Source organism: Argopecten irradians, chromosome 13, assembly GCF_041381155.1.
Source record: "Argopecten irradians isolate NY chromosome 13, Ai_NY, whole genome shotgun sequence".
Classification (NCBI taxonomy): domain Eukaryota; kingdom Metazoa; phylum Mollusca; class Bivalvia; order Pectinida; family Pectinidae; genus Argopecten; species Argopecten irradians.
The window spans coordinates 30,461,521-30,483,018 of record NC_091146.1 but is presented as its reverse complement, the minus strand read 5'-3'; the positions used below and the strand labels follow the sequence as shown (position 1 = coordinate 30,483,018).

At 32.8% G+C, this 21,498-nt stretch overlaps 2 protein-coding genes across 2 annotated transcripts; one reads left to right on the top strand and one right to left on the bottom strand.

Moving 5' to 3' along the window:
- The first annotated feature begins 979 nt into the window (after positions 1-979).
- Positions 980-16,665, top strand: LOC138305455 (uncharacterized). Its single transcript, XM_069245690.1, has 14 exons — positions 980-1,470; positions 2,507-2,762; positions 3,438-3,529; positions 3,800-3,915; positions 4,215-4,314; positions 5,902-6,020; positions 6,785-6,919; positions 7,956-8,159; positions 9,511-9,580; positions 11,528-11,606; positions 12,054-12,213; positions 13,493-13,536; positions 15,004-15,064; positions 16,367-16,665. Exons 2-14 carry the CDS (start codon positions 2,650-2,652, stop codon positions 16,397-16,399), a joined length of 1,326 nt encoding a protein of 441 aa, XP_069101791.1. The 5' UTR covers positions 980-1,470; positions 2,507-2,649; the 3' UTR covers positions 16,400-16,665.
- A 3,872-nt stretch (positions 16,666-20,537) lies between these two features.
- Positions 20,538-21,224, bottom strand: LOC138305799 (uncharacterized). The gene has a single exon (XM_069246065.1). The coding sequence runs from the start codon at positions 21,222-21,224 to the stop codon at positions 20,538-20,540; it is 687 nt and encodes a 228-aa protein (XP_069102166.1).
- Between the last annotated feature and the right edge of the window lie 274 nt (positions 21,225-21,498).

The following is a 21,498-nucleotide window of genomic DNA, read 5'->3' as shown; positions in this document are numbered from 1 at the left end:
TATTTAGCAACTTTTTAGCACACAATATTAGAAAACTATATTCAAAATTTAAAAAAAGGTCCATGTAAACAGAGATTTAAATAAATCTCTGATGTAAAGTTGTCATCTAAAAGACAAATTACTCCGGGGTAGTATTTTTTCCAAGAAAATCACATATCCTTAGGCCTATATGGCTTATATAATGATACATTAAAGGGTGCAATCTATACCTATATTTCTATTAAAATGATATATGTTCTCATTAATTGAATGATTTTCTGATAGTATTAGGCACTGAAATGAATCATTTTAGCGCATTAAAAAAATATTTAATCTTAAAACCCAAAAGATAGGGTAGGTACTTCTATAGAAGATTTGTAGCTGAACATAGTTTTAACGGTTATTCCGAACATAGGTTTACGACGCGCAGAAAAATACTAAAAATACTTTTTTTTTATCTATTTTTTTTTTCTAAACGAAAACGGTCCTGTTTTCCAATCGAACGCATCCATTCTGATACTTTAGTGTCTCCTTTTACAGAAGAGTTACAAAGATGGTGGTCGGACCGGCGATCGTCCGTTCAAGTCACGTACGTAGTGTATCGTTGGGTAATTAAGTATCTGAGTGTTTCACGTTCTTGCCAGCTTCCAAAATGAAAATCAGTCAAAGCTTCGAAATGTTATGGTACTTCTCAATGCACGTACCTGTTGTGTAAATAGCTGACACACCAACAGATGCTTTTCTAGACAGGGCCGTTTTCGATTTTACGGTTTGACTGGTAGGGCATACATGTAGTTGTTCGTTTAATATGAATTTAAGGCAAAGCCTCAGAAGAGCGCAGCTACATGTAAAAGATTATAACATTAATATGAATTTAAGGCAAAGCCTTAGAAGAGCGCAGCTACATGTAAAAGATTAATATAATTTTAGGCAAAGCCTATCTGAGAGCGCAGCAGTTAATCCATTCTTTCATTATAACTCTATATTGTCTATATTTTTCTACGAGATTAACAATAAAATATTTCACTGACATGCAAATACTATCGATAGTTAGAAAGAATTCAAAACAATCCAAATGGAATAGTTCAATATACTTCAATCTTGTTTTTATCAGATGCAGAGAAAACTTGGCAACATGCCATGCTTTCAAAAAACACGCGAATCTGTGCCGTCATCTTTGGCATCAGGTTTTGTGACGTCACTGCTGACGGTGCCGTGCGCTTGAGAACATACACAGTATATATTGGACCAGTATATTTATTGCGTTGTTCTTGTATATGTGTAAATTAAAGCTACTTACAGTAATTTTAAAGCGTATACTGATAACACATTCAGTCTAGTACAGAAATTTCAAATCTCGTCGTGCTGATAAAGAGAATTAAAACATGGCTGCCTACATGGAGGCGCGAGACTTTTCCCGCGGGACACAATTTCAAAGTCCAAGGGGTACTGGGAGTGTATTGGAATCTATATGCTCACACATGTGTTATGGTTAGTAGAGCTGCGCTCTTATGAATTGTTTTCAGACGAACCTTGACACAGTCCAAAGTGCAATTTGTTGGAATAATGGAGCCAACTCAGAACTGAACTTTTTGTTTATTTTCTATTCAATACACAATTATGTATTTCACAATCTAAATGTCGTTCCCATCTCCATTTCAGAAGAAATAACCTGTATTTTCGTAACAGACAATTTGACAGTATCTAAAGTAGACGATTAAAATCAATCAAAAATCAATCAAAAACTTCGAAAATTATATACATGTTATTCGTTTCAAGTGTAAATCATTTATGTATTTATCAAGTGAAGGAAACAATATATATTTTCCTGTTTTCATGTAGGGAGGGGTGGAAAATTAGGAATTTCATTCTCTGCCTATTCGAATACTGCAGTTTTTCGCATATTTTCTTCTGGAAAATATCCTTTGCATATATATATATGTGTAAGTGGAATCCTCAATATCTGATGTATAGTGGGTCAAATGTGTAGTGGATTAGCATATATCTACTGATTCTTGGCAAAAAAAAAGAAAAAATGCACATGTACTCCAAGTTAAAAGATCTGTGATGAATGTTTATTGAGGGCATTAATCAAATTAGTGTTGGGAATCGGTTGTAAAATCATAATCGATGATAAGTTTATGACAACCTACTAATTATTGAATTTATAATCGGATATCATTAACAGAAAAGTTTCCTATATTTATATATTTAACCTTTTCCTTTTCTGAAGAATTTTAGAAAGATTTCCTATGAACCAACAGTACAAAGAAGTATTTTTTTTAATTAAGGTTATTGTTTACCTTACATGTCTTAAGACATTTTGAAATGTGGTTTTGCACCAAATATACACATAATGATGAAGGTTCAGAACAGTACAAAATCAGCACAAGTTATGTCCCATTTTAATAATCGATTAATGACTTTCATAATCGATGGTCTTGATCGATCATCGACTATAATCGAGAATTGGTCCAACACTAAATCAAATTGTGCAAAATATTACATGTGTGTTATTTCATTTCAGGATTTTGATGAACGAATTGATATGGCCCCATGATCTGTCATTGATATGAAATTTTTTATGGAGTATGGATTTTAAAAAAAGAAAGGATATGAATACAAATCGATTGTATTTAACTTGATATGATATATAATTAGAACTTTACTATGGATTCTGGATTTGAAAAAGATTTGGTTGTTGCATTGAAGACGGTTGTAAAGGGAAGTAACTGGCAGTGTCTTGGAGATGTTGGTCATCTGAAGAAATTAAAATGTAGACGGTAAGTATTCTATGTTCACAGAACCATTTAAATTTTAAAGAAGTCAAATCTATCTATAAAGACCCATCAGTGAAGACATATTGGTTTTCATGTCTATGGATCGATGATTGAAAAATGGTTTTCCCTGACACATGTTGTCTAAAGCAATAAATTAAAAGTGCTGATGATTCTTATATCAAAATGATCAGGGTCCCTGTGACTAGATATGAAAGTTAATTAAAAATATAAATTCAATACAAAATTATTGAAGTCAGCTAAACACACAAAAATAGCATTATGATAGGAAAGTGAATTAATATAAAAGTACTGCAACATCATGAATTATTCATATAAGCATATATATACATGTATTATGTTAAGTATACTTTTATGAAAATACACTCCAAAGATTTTGGTATTGGACTCATAAATTTTAGACCTTTGAGCCCCGAGGACACTTAAAAACTGAAATAAAAACCTTAATTGAAAGAAAATATGCTGATGTTGTAGCAGTAAATTATGTAAGAAAAGTAAAGTTTTGGTTAGTCCCATTACAAAGAAATATAGAGGGTTCTCAAAATTTTTGGTGAGTGTTGCAGGAAAGTGATCATGAGTCCATGACTTGTCCAGGTAAGTCCCGTAAATCACTGCATGCTGTTATACATCATAAATTAAATTTTATATTTTCCATTTCAGTTTGTATACAGAGGAAGGAGACGATCTAGTTCTGGTCAATATCCAGGATGGGAAACAGTTCTTTGTGTTAGACGCCTCCTGTCCACATGAAGGTAAACTCTGTCAAACCTCTTCATCTCAAAATGGTTTAACATAAAAAATACAGTTTGTCCTTCAGTCTGGGCTAAATTAAACCAACTTATTTTTGTGTGCAATTAATTTTCGCGTATGTCACAGGCGATAGGAAATAGTGAAAAAAAAGATTGCAGCCTATATGAGAATGGAGTCTGTTAGTGTTAACTGGGAAAAAATACCTAAATAGGGATTAATTCTGAACTACTATAATAATCACACATCGTAACTGATAAATCTCATGTTTTTAGGTGGTCCCCTTGATGAAGGTGACATTGAAGACATTGATGGACGCTGGGTAGTGCTTTGTCCATGGCATTCATATGACTATGACTTAGAAACTGGACAGTCGTCTTCTGGTTTAGTAGTGAGTGACATTACAATCAGTAAAATTGATTTCATTAACTGTAATAATTAAGTAGTATCCCTTTTAAAATTTCCTCTCTGGAACTATTAAAATTAGAAAAAAAGACACCGATGCATTCTCATCAAGTTGTACAGAATGGCATACTGACAAAATTATTTTTAAGTTCGATACATTTTTGACAAACCATTTGTGTTACATGTCAGTGAATCACAATCATTTGAACAACCAGACCCTATGGAGATCTGGTTTTATAATCAGATTGTAGTGGTAGAGATTGAAAACCTCTGATTTTCTTTCAGCAAGATACATACCAAGTAGAAATGGTAGAGGGTCAGGTTTATGTCTATACTGACAGGAACGTCTCATTAAACCCGGCAAAATCAGCTCAACCAACTGCAGGTTGGTTTGAATACCTTTTCCATTCTTAATCACCATTGTACTATATACAGATTCACTGAGGTGAATACGTGGATTTATTGACACAAGAAAACATTATTAACGGCAGTTACTATGGTTTTTCTTGGTCTATAAATCTAGGTGTTTACCAAAGCTTAATGTAGTAATTGATTAATTATTTTCATTTTACTGATTAAAGGCCCAATACCTTTCATAACGACATTTAATTTTAAAAATCAGAAAGTGAAACAAGATTATATAATTTCTAATAATAGTCACAAAAGTTATTATCATAACATAGATATTACACTTATCATTACATTCTAAACAAAGAAATATGCTCCACCGCCGACAGAGCATAAATGATATTCATCATTTGAACAATAATTGGTGTTAATCGTGTATATATAGTCTAATTAACACAAAAAATAATATAAAATAATTTATTTTGCCATTGGTGCAAGGGCAATTAGTACTTATTCCATATAGGATATATTGACACAGAATTTTTTCGGGATGCAATTAATTATTTTTCATATTTTTAACTTAATGTAAAATTAGATACTCAAACTTTTCAAGGGTGGTAATGGTGTAAAGTAAGTAACTTTTGCAACTGAAGAAAAATACTAAATCGTCTGCACCTGTTTTTGATAGCGAAAAAATACCATCTGTCAGCGGTGGAGCATCTTTAAAATAAAATAAATGAAATTATAATTTTCATAACGCGTGTCATATTTTGTTTCCGACTGCTTTGGTGACTATCACTGTTAACATAGATTACACAGGAAATCTTTCGTTAGTTTGGTGTTGTAACCTTATTTACTGCAATCAATATCAGTTTTATTTAATATGTTAAAATTGCTTTTAAAAAGCTTATGGTTCTTGCTTCTGAAAGTTAGTGGGCCTATAAGTCAACATGACATGAAGAAAAAAAAAAAAAAATTTGACAGCATCAAACAAACTACTCTCACCATAAAATGAACATGAGTCTGATAACTGTGTTACAATAATGATGATGTCATCGATAATGCACGTCATGATTACACTGCAAGAATTCATGACGTAAAAAAATACATAATTGTTTTACCGGAACTGTCAATTCCATAAAATTGTGTGTGCAATCTGTCATACGATAGGGGTTGATGGAGAAATCTCTCACGCCTAAAACCGGTAACGAATCAGTGACTGATGGGAGAAATGAGTATAATTTAATGAATGAAATAAATGTTTTTAAAAATTCAGGAATGAATAAAATTATTTCACACTTTTGAGTGATTTGATTTGAAAAGAAATTTATTATAATTATTTCCATCCCAATTCTGAAGCTCTAAACTATTGATGTATTGTACTGCTGTTTAATTTCGCAAGAGGAAATTTTGCAGTTTCCTCTTTTGTAATTATCAGTTGGGAGAAATGTCTGAGTATTTGTCAATTTCAAACATTATTTAGTATATTAAACTATATTTGTCATTCTTTCTATGTGGGTATTAGAAGTTTACAGAAGTATATCTGACCAGGAATAAAGCAGTATTAAATCCCTCATGAATAAAATTGTACAATATGTTATCACTAAATTTAAATTTATTTCAGGTCCAGCTGATAATACTAAGAACGATTCAGTTGAGGAGAATGACAATAGTTTGACTTATTGGGCTGTTAAAGTTTTACAAACTTCAGATCCGGAGGAAAAGGTGAGTTATTTCCCTTTAGTTATCAGATCAGGTTTGACTTATTGGGCCATTAAAGTCTTATAGAGTTCAGATCAAGAGAACAAAAGAGACATATTTCCCCTAAACTAACCAAAGTAATTTAACTTATTCAGCCGTTCGAGTTTTTCAGACATCAGATCCAGAGGAAAAAATTGAGTTATTTCCCTTTAGTTAATTAGCAGAACAATTAAAACTTATTGGGACATAAAAGTTTTACGGACTTAAGATCCTGAGGAAAAAAGTGAGTTATTTCCCTTTAGTTAGCAGAACAAGTTGTGTATCCCTTGCTGTTAAGGTTCATTGTCTTGGACAAGTAGGATCATCTTCCGTAGCATCATCAAAACTCTTGATCTGTAAGAAGTGTAGTAGAGCATAAAGAGCAATTCAACCAAGGGTCTCTGACAATGAGGCTATACATGAATTATCAACGTTGAGAGTCATTTCGTACAAATTGAAAGTTGTCGCTTCCAAAAATTACTAATGTAAGCAAACAAAAATTTATAAAAAAAAAAAAATGGGAAAATGTTATTTATCTATTAAAATTTCCATTTCTGTCAAGGTCGTGCTGATGCAGGCAGATATTCACCTCCCAATTTTAAAATTTAAGGCTCTAGAAAAAAAAGAATATAACTGGTGTATATTTATTTCAAAGTCCTTTGTTGTAACAATTGTTTAATTTGCTCTCAATCTGACTTTAATTTTGAAACATTAAATTATCTTATTATATTGATTACTGCTGTTACAGGCTAACCTAACCCTTAAAGATAGGAGAACGCTGGAGATCAGGGGAGATTACTCAGATAGGTAATAATTACCCACCCGACCAACCGTCTCGCGATCCTCAACTCAGCATAGTCGCTCCCGGCAAGGAGAAGAAACGTGGGAAGGGAGCAACACAGGTGGGTCAAGTTTGATTAACACATTGACCCCTGGAAATTCATAATGGACTGATCTAGTTAAAGAATAAGAAGAGTTCAAATATGTCTGGAGAGGTGAATGAGTTAAAAGGGATGAATTCTTGAGAAGTTCAAATTAAAATTAGATAATGATCTTCAGAGTTTTACCTAGATAGAAAGTATGAATTCAACATGATTTTACATATTTGATAAAGAAAACAAAAAGAAAATTATTTATTTAAGCAAATTGTAAATCCAATGATACAGAAAAAAACTTTCATCAAATCACGTATATTTTATGTGATCTTAAATGAGTGATTATCTATGTGAGATTATGAAACAATTCTTTAATATTGATTTGTTATTATTTTGTGAGCCTTAAAGGCAAGCAGAATCTTTATACTTGAGTCAAGTCTTAGTAAAATCTCATATGAAATGAACACAAGCTTGATATATACCTGATAACATAACTACATTTCGAAGAAAAAAAAATTCAAAAGTGAAAGAGCTGCAAAAATCCAGCAAAGACATCCAACGTATCGTGCTGTGAATGCTTGAATCCTTCCGTCAAACATTTGTATGTACATTAATCACTTCATCATTTACTGACCTGATATCACAACAGATTTCCTACCAGACAAAGCCTATGGATATCGCTATATGTATACTCTAGTAGTGACATATACAAAAATGATATACAACTTTGGTCTCTGGATATTAGATGTGATTTTGTTTGTCATTTGAGGCTGCGATGGCTGAGTGATTAAGATCACCCAACATATCTAATTACCCACAGGCGCGCTTCAACCTCTGGTGCATTAGTTGGAATCCCATGTGCGGCAGTTGCCATGTACTGACTGCTGGTTGATGGATTTTGTCTGGGTACTCCGTGTTTCCTCCACCACATATATTATCTTGACACTTCCTTAACAATCAAACCAAGTATATGTATGTCATTTGATGAAGTCAGAACTTAATATTATCTTTCTACAAAATAACTATGTTACTTTATACTGTACCATTTCTTTGATTTCTTCAGAGCAGTCGGATCTCCAACCTACATTCCCTGGCCAATATAGAGCAGTGGGCGATAGACTTATCCTGGGACATAGTGTCTCGCTTCAGGGATCTTTCCACCCACACGGACACTGGTCAGACTGACCAAATACCGGGCATCCAAGGGCAACAACTCCCAAAAGCATTCTTTGATGACTTTGTGAAAGTTGCATGTGATGAGGCTAAGGTTTGTCATCATCATAAAAATACTTTGTCAAGTTGAATATACATATAAAAATGTCAAGTTGAATATACATATAAAAATGTCAAGTTTGAATATACATATAAAAAATGTCAAGTTGAATATACATATAAAAATGTCAAGTTGAATATACATATAAAAATGTCAAGTTGAATATACATATAAAAATGTCAAGTTGAATTACATAGAAAATAGTTAAGTTGAATATACAAATACATAAAAATGTCAAGTTTGAATATACATATAACAATGTCAAGTTGAATATACATATGAAAATGTTAAGTTGAAATATACATATAAAAAATGTCAAGTTGAATATACATATAAAAATGTCAAGTTGAATATACATATAAAAATGTCAAGTTGAATATACATATAAAAATGTCAAGTTGAAGTTTGAATAATACATATAAAAATGTCAAGTTGAATATACCATATAAAAAATGTCAAGTTGAATATACATATAAAAAATGTCAAGTTGAATATACAATAAAAAAGTCAAGTTGAATATACATATAAAAATGTCAAGTTGAATATACATATAAAAATGTCATGTTAAAAATGTCAAGTTGAATATACATATAAAAATGTCAAGTTGAATATACATATAAAAAATGTCAAGTTGAATATACATATAAAAAATGTCAAGTTGAATATACATATAAAAATGTCAAGTTGAATGTCAAGTTGAATATACATATAAAAATGTCAAGTTGAATATACATATAAAAATGTCAAGTTGAATATACATATAAAAATGTCAAAGTTGAATATACATATACAAAATGTCAAGTTGAATATACATATGTAAAAAAATGTATTGACATATATAAAAAATGTCAAGTTGAATATACATATAAAAATGTCAAGTTGAATATACATATAAAAAATGTCAAGTTGAATATACATATAAAAATGTCAAGTTGAATATACATATAAAAATGTCAAGTTGAATATACATATAAAAAAATGTCAAGTTGAATATACATATAAAAATGTCAAGTTGAATATAAATATATAATTGTATAGCCTGCCTCACAGCAACTACCTCTATATAAAGACCACCTGCTCAATAAGACCACTTACAGTCTCAAATGTACAATGTTTAACAACTTGTGTATACAGACCACCTGGCTATGAAGACCATTTTGCCTATTTTACAATATTGTGTAAGTCTTGATAATCGTTCAAAGTAACCTCAAACGCCAGTTTCTGAACACCTCATTTTAATCTCACGCTTAGATGATCGTTATTTCCGGAACTTTATATAGTCATAGTTTGATCCCTGTCATATCTTAGATACAGTAAATTAAATCAACATGTTTTATAATTTCAGCACTTCCTACTGCTCTCAGACAGATTGAAGGAATTGGACAGCCATTTTGGGGCCTTGACGGTACACAATGGTATTGTATCACTTATAATTACTACATATACACTTGATACTATCCGTGCGTTCCATTTGTAGATTCGTACCAGTTGTATCAATTGAAATCTGCTGTATCTCTAATGGAACGCGCCATACCACCATAACTGTATCAGTACAAGTTGTTTGTTTTCTGAAGCGTACCATATCGATCCAAGATGGCGGACTCGATTTTTCATATTTCATCAAAATGTTTTCTTTGTTATGTAAACAATACAGAAAGTATTTATATCTAATGAAATTACATGGAATATATTTTTCAATGCATGCTGAAATTAACTTTTTAGGTATTAATGTTATTTCCATTGCATTGTCAAAGAAACACAGAAAATACTTGGCTTTTTTTTTGGAAGCCTATCTTTCATACATGTATGAGTGCTGCCTTCATGAGAAAAATCCAAACGTGTGGTCCCATGTCACTTTAGCTAACTGGTATGAATCCACAAATGGAACACACAGCAAAGGTTGGATAATAAAGGGAGACAACTATGGGAAGTAAAGAAAGTTAAAGGCCCACTACCTTTCCGGTGCAAAACATAAATGTTTCTTAAAAATTCATAAATAACATCAGAAAATATATACCGATTGCCTAAGATGAGATTACATCACCAAACATATGCAAGATTTCCTACATAATATATGAAAACAGTGGAGAGTCATTTCGCTGTTTTTTCCGTCTGATGCAGTGATAGTCAACTACCGCGCGGTGCATGTATTTAGGACGAACGGTGGGAAACATAACACGACCCGCGTTATGAAAACTAACATTTTAATTATTTTGATTAAATTGTACAGAAGGTGATGATAAAAGTAGTATTAACAGTAAGTTTATCGATTTCGTTTTACATTCCCATTTAAGGTAGTGGACCTTTAAACATAAAGATATGATGCTAATAATGTTGAAATTATTTAGGTAGCAATCCTTATCTTGGAATTGTGATGTATCAGAAAGTTGCTTCCTGTTGTTGATTAATAATATATATTGACAAGAGATCCGCATCATGATATAATTGAAAGGTAAAATTGATTCAACACAGATTTGTATTTAGCATTAGTCAAACTAATTTTTGAAAATAATTTAAAGATGCTCCACCGCTGACAAATGGTATATTTTCGCTTAGTCTATCAAAAAAAGGAGCACAAATAATATTTTTTCTTCAGTTACAAAAGTTACTTCAAAATATACTTTATACAATAACCACCAATGAAAAGTTTGAGCTTCTCATTTCACTTCAAGATAAAAATATAAAAAATAATTTTAATTTGTCCTGAAAAATTTCTTGTTACTAGAAGTCCTGATTGCACATGCACCAAAAGCAAAATAAGTTATCATATATTATATGTTTTTTATGTTTATCGGAGAATTTTTGTATTTATATATATGCTTTGTCGGCGTGGAAAGGAATAAAGGAAAGATGTATACGTTTTATAATTTTAGAGCTAAATGGTCTTTATACACAGTTAAATTTTGTTGAAATTGAGATCCCAGGAAAGGTATTTTTAGACATGGTTTATGTATGTGAATACTGTAAAGGCGGTTATTTTCATATACTTGATATATCAACGCTCTACATTGAATATGTCTATATCCAATTGTCTTCATAATATACCTTTAACATAATCAAAACACTGTTCAATCTCGAGGGGATGATGACATTTTCAGGGAGAGAAACTTACATAGACATTCCTGTAGTTTAATCTATTTTCAATTTAATTTAATTGAAATAAATGTTGTTGAAAATGAATTTAAAAAAAAAAAATCCATATTTTTATGACTTTACAGTTACTGGACAATTTGCTTTGACTGAAAATATGATCTGCGAACTATTGGGAAATGGTTTAATTTTGAACCAGGAATGTAGTTACATATGGTATCATGATTCTTATAAATTAAGATGTTTATGTTGAATATTATCTCCTATTACAGGTTTATGGGAATCTGCAAAGGAAACCAAGGACAGTTTGTTGGCTAGACTTGCTATAGTCCATATGGTTCATGAAGCTAGGTAAGATATTACAGTACAGAAGACATTTTACCAGGTATAGCATAGTTGACCTGCATGTTTAGCCATGTCGTACAGCCATGTGATACAGCCATGTGATAAATAGCGTAAGGCACATGAAACTATCAGGAGATCACAAACCTGTCTATAATGACCACCATGAGACAGAGGAGAAATTGTCTTTATAGCCAGGTGGTCCTTATACAGAGGCTGTATTGAGTTGAAATTCATCATTTGGGACCCTAGAAAAGTGGTTTTATTAGGCAGGTAATTATATAACCTTTATACAAAAGGCTGTATTGAGTTGAAATTGGTCATTTGGGACCCTAGAAAAGTGGTCTTATTTGACAGGTTGCTTAACAAATAAATATGAAGCCCTGTAACAGCAAATATTAATTTGATGATAAAAATAGTTTTGAGATTTATAACTTGGTTAGTTTTATCTTTCAGGGGATTAGATGTTCAGCCTAAGACTTTAGCAAAATTTGCCTCGCAGAAGGACACAAAATCAGTAGATGTCTTGAAGGTGATTTACTCTGATGAGATTACACATGTAGCCGCGGGCCTGCGGTGGTTTACATACGTCTGTCAGCATCAGAGGCCGCCACTGGTAAGTCTGTACACATTTGTGTAACGCATGATTTGATATAAACATAATCTCTTTCTCTGCCAGGGATCGAACTCGTGACCTCTGGGTTACCAGTCAGTCACTCAACTGATTGAGAAGTTCTGTCTAGTTGAGGAATATATTGCAGCTAGTATTCACCAAAGTAACTTACAGTACTATTTAGAAGTTAGAAGTTTTTTTTTTATTTTTTTTATGAAACATGCGCAATACAGCCAGACAGAACGAGTGTATAACATCAAATAAACCAGTATTCTGTCTTTGCATATTAGAGTTACTTCCCTTGTGGATAGGCATCCATTATGATGTCATTATTTTGTGAGAAAAACTTTCATAACTTTCTCTGAAAAGTGCGTTGATAGGCTCGCAAACACAATGATCTCTTAATCAATTTCTACCAGCAAGGGCAAATAACTCTGTAATATGTATATACAGAATTACACCCGTAGGTGTCGGAGAAAATACATGTATACTTTTCTCTGTGAATGAAAAACACAGCTTAATTATGATTTAAAGATGCTCCACCGCTGACAGAGCATAAATCATATACATCTTTTGAACAAGATATGTCAAATTAACACAAAAAAGTGATATAAGGTAATTAAGTGTATTGGGGAACTTATTGTGTTTACTCCGTTTTTTTATTCTTCTTCTTTGACAAAATTTATTTACTGGTAAAATTTCACATCATCATTCAGGGGAGGTCACTCTTGTCAAATTAGGCTCAGTGGAGATTGGGGAAACTTTATGTGATGGCACCTGTCACAAATAGATCTTGTTTATTTTGCTTTTGTACTTCATTCCATATAGGACATTGTGACATGGAATTTTTTCAGGATGCAACTAATTATCTTAAATATTTTTGTCTTTGAAAATTAGAAACTCAAACATTTAAATGTTGGTAATGGTACAATGTAAGTAACTTTTATAAGTTAACTGGAGAAAAATACCATTTGTTATTATTTTTCTTATTAAAGAAATCAAAATGCTGAATATTAACTATATAAGTATTTATTTCATTAATTTATTTTGAATGAATGTGGATGAATAATCTTTTATGGAGAGTGATGTAACTTTGTCTAAAAAAATAATAAAATTATTAAATATGGAAAATGGTGTGAGAGTTCTTCTGTGAACGGGGAAAAAAGTTGTTATTTCCATGCTTTATTGATTAAAATGGTTTATTTGGGGTCCAAGGAGAAGTGTAGTATTCTTATCAGAGTTAACTATTAACTAATATATTCTTTCTATCTCTTGTTTCCAGGAGTGTATTCCCACGTTTCATGATCTGGTAAAGACACATTTTAGGTAAGTCAAGAATATTGCTTAGTCATAATTACATTGACCTTTTCAAGGAGTTTTCACAAGTTTTTTTCATTACCATATTCGACCCATTTTGTTTTTTTAATGAGAAAATAAGGGAGCACTGATCAACAGAACCATATGGAGTAGCATCTCTTTAAAATAAGTCATAAAATATGTAATTGCAAAAGAAATAAAATTAAATTGATAAGTATTGACAGTTTTTAGATTTTTAGTCTGCATTTATTTCGAGTTGAGTGAAATTATAGCTTCAATAAAGGGGAGGGTGCTTATAAGGATGGAAGTGTTGATTGGCTCAAATACGGTACAGTATTTGTACCCAGCCTATTTTATTAGCACCCTGAGTGCTACAACTACAGATGTTAGATCATACATAGTAACACAAAACCATTTCTTAAAAGTATGTTCAAACATGCCACTCTAATATATTTCGTTTTATTTTGCTGATTTTTGTTTAGTGAGTAGTATATAAATGACTGCCACCAGTGCAATACTGTGTCTGTCATGGTATTACACTATAACAAGTTGTTACATATTCACACTGATGATCATCCTCGATACTCCAGGGGTTATTATCACTGACGTTATGTCTACCCCATCCTCAATACACCACTTACAATCTCTACACCTAGGACCATCTCACAATAAAACTGGAGGAAACAGAACAGAATAGGTAATTAAGTCCTTTAATGCACAATAAAAGAGCCGTATAAAAGGTACACTGTGGTTGACTGTACATGTGTGGCTTTGAAGTTGGATGTCGCTCTCTCTGCAGTCTTCAAAGGAAAGTTTTGCTGGCCTGTGATTGGTTCAGACTATTTCTTCTGAACTGCCTTCAGCTTTACTATGAGATAGTTCAGGGGTGTAGAGATCGGAGGTGATCCAAACCCCTGGAGTATTGAGGATGGCCCAGGGGTGGATATAATATCAAGATGACTGATAATTTAACAAATACATTTTGAAGATCGACACTCTCTTGTCTTTGCAATCTCCAGTAAAACATGTAAATCGTTTTCAACAATTGTTAACATTGTAATGTTAGTAGTACTGTTCTTCCCTGTCAAAGTCCCTTTACAATGTCTATATTATGTGTATATATGTATACCAAACTTAACTTAAGTGATTTTGTTGGCTCTACAGATGTTCGTTATAACTGTGTTATACTGTTTAGCCATTTGAAACATGTAATGTAAAACCAATGGTCTTTCGCTACTGTTAAATTTGGGATTTCCATTTCAAAACAAGTTCACGAAAATTGATATTCGTGGATTTAACATTTAAATTATAATTTCTCTCAATAACATGATGCATATATGTATATTAATTCAAGGAGATTAATTTTCGAGAATTCATGAAAGTAAATCGCACGCGAATGTAAGTTGGTTTATAGTACACAAATATATCTTATTCAAAGTAAAATTGATAGAATCACAGAAAATTTATTCTTTTTAGGGGATATTTAAAGCCACCGTTCAACACAGAGGGTCGTGATACGGCAGGGATGGGACAAGAGGTAGGAATTAATTATATTACAATAATCTTAAAATAAACTCTGCTTTCTCGAGCCTAATAAGCCTGTAGTCAATGTCCTGTATTGCATTAGTTCTATAGTGTAACCAGAATGATTACACTATAAATAATCAAATGTCAAATATCAACAATATCTTTCGTTTTAGACCATGAATGATGTATACTGATCAGTACTGCAAAATAATCTTCATTTATAACTAGACATAATCAAGTTAACGTTAATCATACAAACTGTGATGTATCATTAGTTTTATATTAACAATTACAGGGACCTGGCACGAATTTCTCACCAACAGTACTCATATATACAAACGTATGTATTATAGTACTATAATATATCTATATACATACTGTTTGTTGAAAATTCGTGCCAGGTCCCTGTGTTTCCAATATTGTATAACAACGAAATGTATGTTGATTAGAAACTTTAAATTTGTAGTTTCCATGGTTACGGTAGAACAGTGTCAAATATAAAAGCTACAAAATTGGTTTATACATTACTGCATACAATAATGTTTCACCACTGATATTGAGTAAATAAACCACAAAATTATAGATCACACACACATTCAGTAATTGCAGTATGTATGTTATACTGCAAACATACCTATTTTCGGAGTAGCAATATATTGGTAGGAACAATATTTTGGTGCATTTCGATTGAGCAAGACATTTTACACTATTCAACAAATATCTACATTTTCATAGCAGTCCCACTATGTAACCTTACAAAGCGCAGTTGGCATTCATCAGTCCATGAACTGTGCTTTGTACATTATGACATCATTATAATTGTGACATCAGAATTGTCTTGCCAGTGATCACGGAAAATTGCTGTTCAAGTGGCTGTTGACGATAACAAATTGTTTATTCGAACATTTGTTATAGATACAAAAACTTATAATAGCAAATGTAAATATTCTGTATGCATTGAACTGCATTCAGTTGGCAAATTCAACATGTTGAATTTGTTGCTGTCTAGTTGGCATTAATACTCCCATAATTGCCATTTTAATGTAGTCCATTGCTTAAATAGTTACACTTACGTATAATTGTGATGGTAGTATAACATTTTTAATTTGTGCTAGAATTTTTAATGTCTTGAATTATATATGTTTGCAGTATTGCTCTTTAAACAAATGCAGTGCATGTGTCTGTTAATTAGTTCTTTGTTCACCAATATATTGTCATGTAGGTCTTGTAAAAACTGTAAAAATTCAATATTGAATCAATAAGTCTGTCAATCCGCTCCTGTAATTCTTTAACATTTTTTTATTATTTTCAGTGGTACATGCCTCTTATCAAGCCACAAAGTTGACCCTTGGAGGTTATGACCTGTTGTGATGACCCTTGAGAACTTAACCTGAGGTATTGACCCAAGAAGGATTTGACCTTCAATATTGACCAAGGAGATCATGACCTGTCGTCAGCCCCGCAGAGAGGATATGACTTGTTTTAATGACCCCAGGAGAGAGGTCATGACCTGTGGTAATGAACCCAGGAGAGAGGTCATGACCTATTGTAATGACCCCAGGAGAGAGGTCATGACCTGTTGTAATGACCCCAGGAGAGAGGTCATGACCTGTTGTAATGACCCCAGGAGGTCATGACCTGTTGTGATGACCCCAGAAGAGAGGTCATCGTGATGACCTGTACATGTTGTCATGACCCCACAATGACCTGGCTTTATGTGATGACCTCAGGGGGATTTGACCTTTTTATGATAATAAGCAGTCTTAGTGCCTACATGACTGACAGTCTAGAAAGCTATCGTCATATAATACTTGGAGGCAGGGACTCGGACGTGGATACAAACTTCCTTGCTTAGCACCCAAGTATTAGAGGGAGTCTAAGGCATACCAAACCTTTTTAGCTACCCTATTTTTGGGTCCTAGCAAGATGTATTTTATTGCACAGAGACGGTCTTTGTGACAATTAGACATTTTATCCTGCTTATTTCTGTGTTATAATAAGAGCCTACATGAATGTGTCATGAAATTCCAGTGTTTTTCCTGCCTAAATATTTTGGGCCGAATTTCTGCCCCATTCCCAATATTATTTCTTTTTTCCCAAATCTATGTCTAAATTTCCCAAATCAGTGACTCTGACACACATTTTGTGTTACAAAAAAAAAAAATATGGAAATTTCAAGTCATATTTAGTATATACAGACCTGTCAGTCATATTTAGTTCCTTAAGAATTATAATTTCATATACGAAGCATATGAATGATATTTCTTATATATGTTTATTTCTACTTAATACCATTTTCCAAACATTTCCATAATATTTACCTCTTACAGTGAAAAGAGCCAAAAATTATAGGAATTCTGTTAACCAAATGTCCTACATTTCTATCGATTTATAGGATTTACCTAAATTTCAAAGGGGGTCAATCCAAAATTTATACCCAAGGATTTTTCAATTTGGAGTTACAATGCAGTGGCAAGTAGCGATTCCCAAATTGGGCCCCCGCCCCTCCTGTCCCGGGGGATCACCAAAATTTATATACAGTTCTGAAAAATTTATTTCTGGGCCACTGACAATCTTATGCAGAACTCTATAGCGATTTATAGGATTTACCTACTACATGGCATTGTTAGCCAAAATGTTTCTGTATCCCTTCCCCCAAGGATTATTTCAATAATAATATAAAAAACTTGAATTGCAGTAAAGATTCTATTTACAAAGATATATATTTTCGATTTGTTCTCAAACAAGTTAACATAAAAGACATTTGCTCAAAACACCAAGATTGGTTGGCAATTCAGTGTACAGTCATACCTGCTTTAGCGACCACCTCTGTATAACGGCCACCTGTTTGATTAGACAACTTGTCTGGGGTCCCAAATGACAAATTTGAATACAATTCAATCTTTTTATAAAGACTGCATGACTATAAAGACATTTTCTCCTCTGACCTGTTGGTGGTCGTTATAGACAGGTTTGACTCTATATGTGTTTAATTACAAAAAATGAAGTGTACCAGCACAAGAAAGAGTTTGTCATAAGCAAAAATTTATGATGTACAATGTGTGGTTAAGAAAATAAAATAAAACACTAAGGCCAAAAAAAAGTCTGTTTAGAGTTACCCGACCGACCCAAATTTTTTACCCCGACCCTATTTTTTCCCCCACTTTCCTAAGAAAAATATTAAAAAGTCGGGATTTCGATCTCAGACTCCGGTTCCGGCCATCATTTTAAAGTGAAAAACACTTTAAAATAAAAAAAAAAAACAAATCCTCCCGACCGACTGACCCTATTTTTTTGCCAATGTAACCCTAAACAAACATTTTTTTTGGCCTAAATCTAATTAACAGTTGAATAAGAAATATTTGCTTTCCAAAATTTAAACAATTATTTTTATATATTTACATGAAAGAATATACTTAATATGCTAATAAGATTGAGTGTCATTTTGATTTTACTGTTATACAATCTCAACGTAAACTTTCTATGTAGAATATTCCATCAGATTCTAAGGTCATTTGAATCGTCATGGCCAAGAACCGAACTCATTCATGCCTCAAGGTATTCTATTTCCTCCCAGGATTCAAGATTCAATGGTTTTATAAACATGTAAAGCATAGGAAGTTACATAAAATCACCAAATATAAATTTTCTAACCTTTTAAACCCGTCTGACCATGAATAAAGGTCAAGGTCATTTATTTGAGCAAACTTTGTAGCCCAGAATGTTACAGATCCAATACTAGTATCAGGTCACTAAGCATCTCAGTTACTAAAAATAAGTTGTTTGAAATATTTTAGACTATTGGACCCCTGTGGCCTTAAATGAAGGTCAAGGCCATTCATTTGAATAAACGTAGCAACACTTGATCTCAGCTAGTTACAGGTCTTATATCAGTACTCTGGACCAATCGGGTATTGATGAGACTATATTTGAATGAAAAGTTCACTCGCCGCGGACGTCTCATGACGACCAATGAAACATAATGACTAAAGATCATTCCGAGTCTTCGGGTCACATGACCTAAAAAACAGCCAACAATGGCTTATTAGACACGACATAAAATGTATACACTTTCTATCATAAAACATTTGAAAAATTGTGTTTCAAAAATTTTATTAGACGATACCAGCGAAACACTTTGATTTATATTCCTATAATATAATAAAATAAATTGTGTAACACATATTGACTGCAAAGAAGCTCGGTATTAAATGTTTACATGGGTGATCAGAATAAATTGCTATCATTGTTTATTTCTTAGTCATGGGAATTGAGAAGGGAATTTTATGATGTGATGCCTAAAGTTCAGTGTTTCTCAAAGGAAATGATTTCTTGCTATGTGTATGAATCTTACAATATTATTACATCATTGCAGTTTCATATATTCGTGTACTGTTGATCTGTAAAATAAATGGGGAGATGTGGCAACCAGTTTGGGGTGTGCCTAATTACAAATGGGAACAGGACATTATACAGACCACAAAATACAGTATTTAAGCCTGCTAGACTAACAATAGATTAAATTACACGTTATATATGCAAACACTATCTATTAATTATGACGAAAATTAATACTATATGTGTCCTCCAAAATATATCTATGTACACGTTATATCACTTTAGGAGGGAAAGTTGGGTAGGTGTACACAGAGTAAAACCACCAACCTACACCAGTCAGTATCTAGCAACTGCCCTATTATGTGTTGGATTTGAACTTGTAACCCAGAAGTAGAGTGTTATAGTCGTAATGTGTCACCTTAAACTAATGGCTCCCAATTCAATGTGGCAAATAGTATGATGGTACAAAAGACATTGTTTAATTCATCTGATTAAAAAAGGGAAATATTTTAGATTTAACTTAAGATTAACTTCGGAGGCACTTTCATATTCTTAATAAATATTAAGTGTGTTTACTCTGGTGTGTCTTAGCTAAAATCTATCAAAACATATGAAACAAAAATGAGTTAATTGATGAATAATTTGCATGGTTACCAAGCTACAAGCTGTAAATTTAGAAATATTTACCACAAATAAATCGGGGATTACTTAATATTTCAAAAATAAGAACTAGTTTTAAAACTTATGGATTTGAGAGCCAAAAAAGATCCATACATAGTTTTTTCAAATTGTACACAAAAATTAGAACATGATAACACCAAGATGATATGTAATGCTAAATCTAAGTCTTTTCATGACAAGGAAAAAACATATACATGAGAAACAAAAAAAAAATTAGAGTACGTTAATTATACATACATGCATGAACTCTTGTTATTTGCGACTTTAAGACCTTCCGTACACCCACATCTGTTTTGTAGTGAATTGTCTAATAACTGTATCACTTGTTTCACAGTTAATGTAAGATAATATTTTCACATTTATTTTACAACAATATCCCAGTCTTATATCACACCGCTTTGTAGTAAACTATATACAAAGAGTTTGCCACAATCATAACACCCGGTAGTACTAATCATAGGTCTTCACTTCTTGTAGTACTGTAACATCTTTACTTTATTCCCAATATTTGTCCACAGTAAATCACCTCTACTCGCCCCTACAGCCCATACCAAGCTTTTGCTTGTGTGTATGACCTTGACCTCCTCACCATCACCACTGATAACTAGTACCTTACCTTTACGGTCTCCTATGATGATGTTCCCCTGACTATCATACATTATACCACAGGGGTCAAATGGTTTACCTCCTGTTTGTGGTGTTTGTTTATATGTACTGGGGATGTCACCTCTGTATACAAACAGTTTCTGGAAGTGAGAATCCATAACAACAACTTGTCTGTTTTCTTCATACAATTCATAATTGTGATCAATCACTGCGACATTGTTAGTGATAGGACACTCTGTGATCCTGTATGGTGTACACACTAATGGTTTCCATCTCCATCTAGTCTTTGTAGTGAGCACCATCTGACCTTGTGTGGTATATTTGGAGATATGTTTGGACATACCAACAATGATAGAGTCACTTGCTGTAACACATATACTATATGGTTTCTCCTTGGTTCTAAACCTTTTAGTTAATTGTCCTGACACCAGCTCCAGGATGTTGTTGTGTCTATCACAGGCCCACAGTCTTTGTGTTGTAGGTGATAGACTGATGTCATTGATCCCAGCCTTGTGTGTGACCTCCCGTATCACTTTATCCTTCATGTCCAGGAGAATTAATGTGTCACTGTAGTCACTGGTCCATGCCTGGTTATCAGTGGTAGGACATATAGAACCAAATGTTAGATGGAGACCTACCACACCTCCTCCACTTCCCTGGCCTCTGTCAGTAGTTTGGTCCTTGTCACTGCTTTCTTCCCTTTATTATCTGTTTTGTTTGTTGTGTCTGACCCCCTGACGATGATATTGACCGAAAATTGTTCCTGACGCGTGGGTTTATTAACTTGACCTGAGGTGATAGCTGTTCCTAATGCTTGTT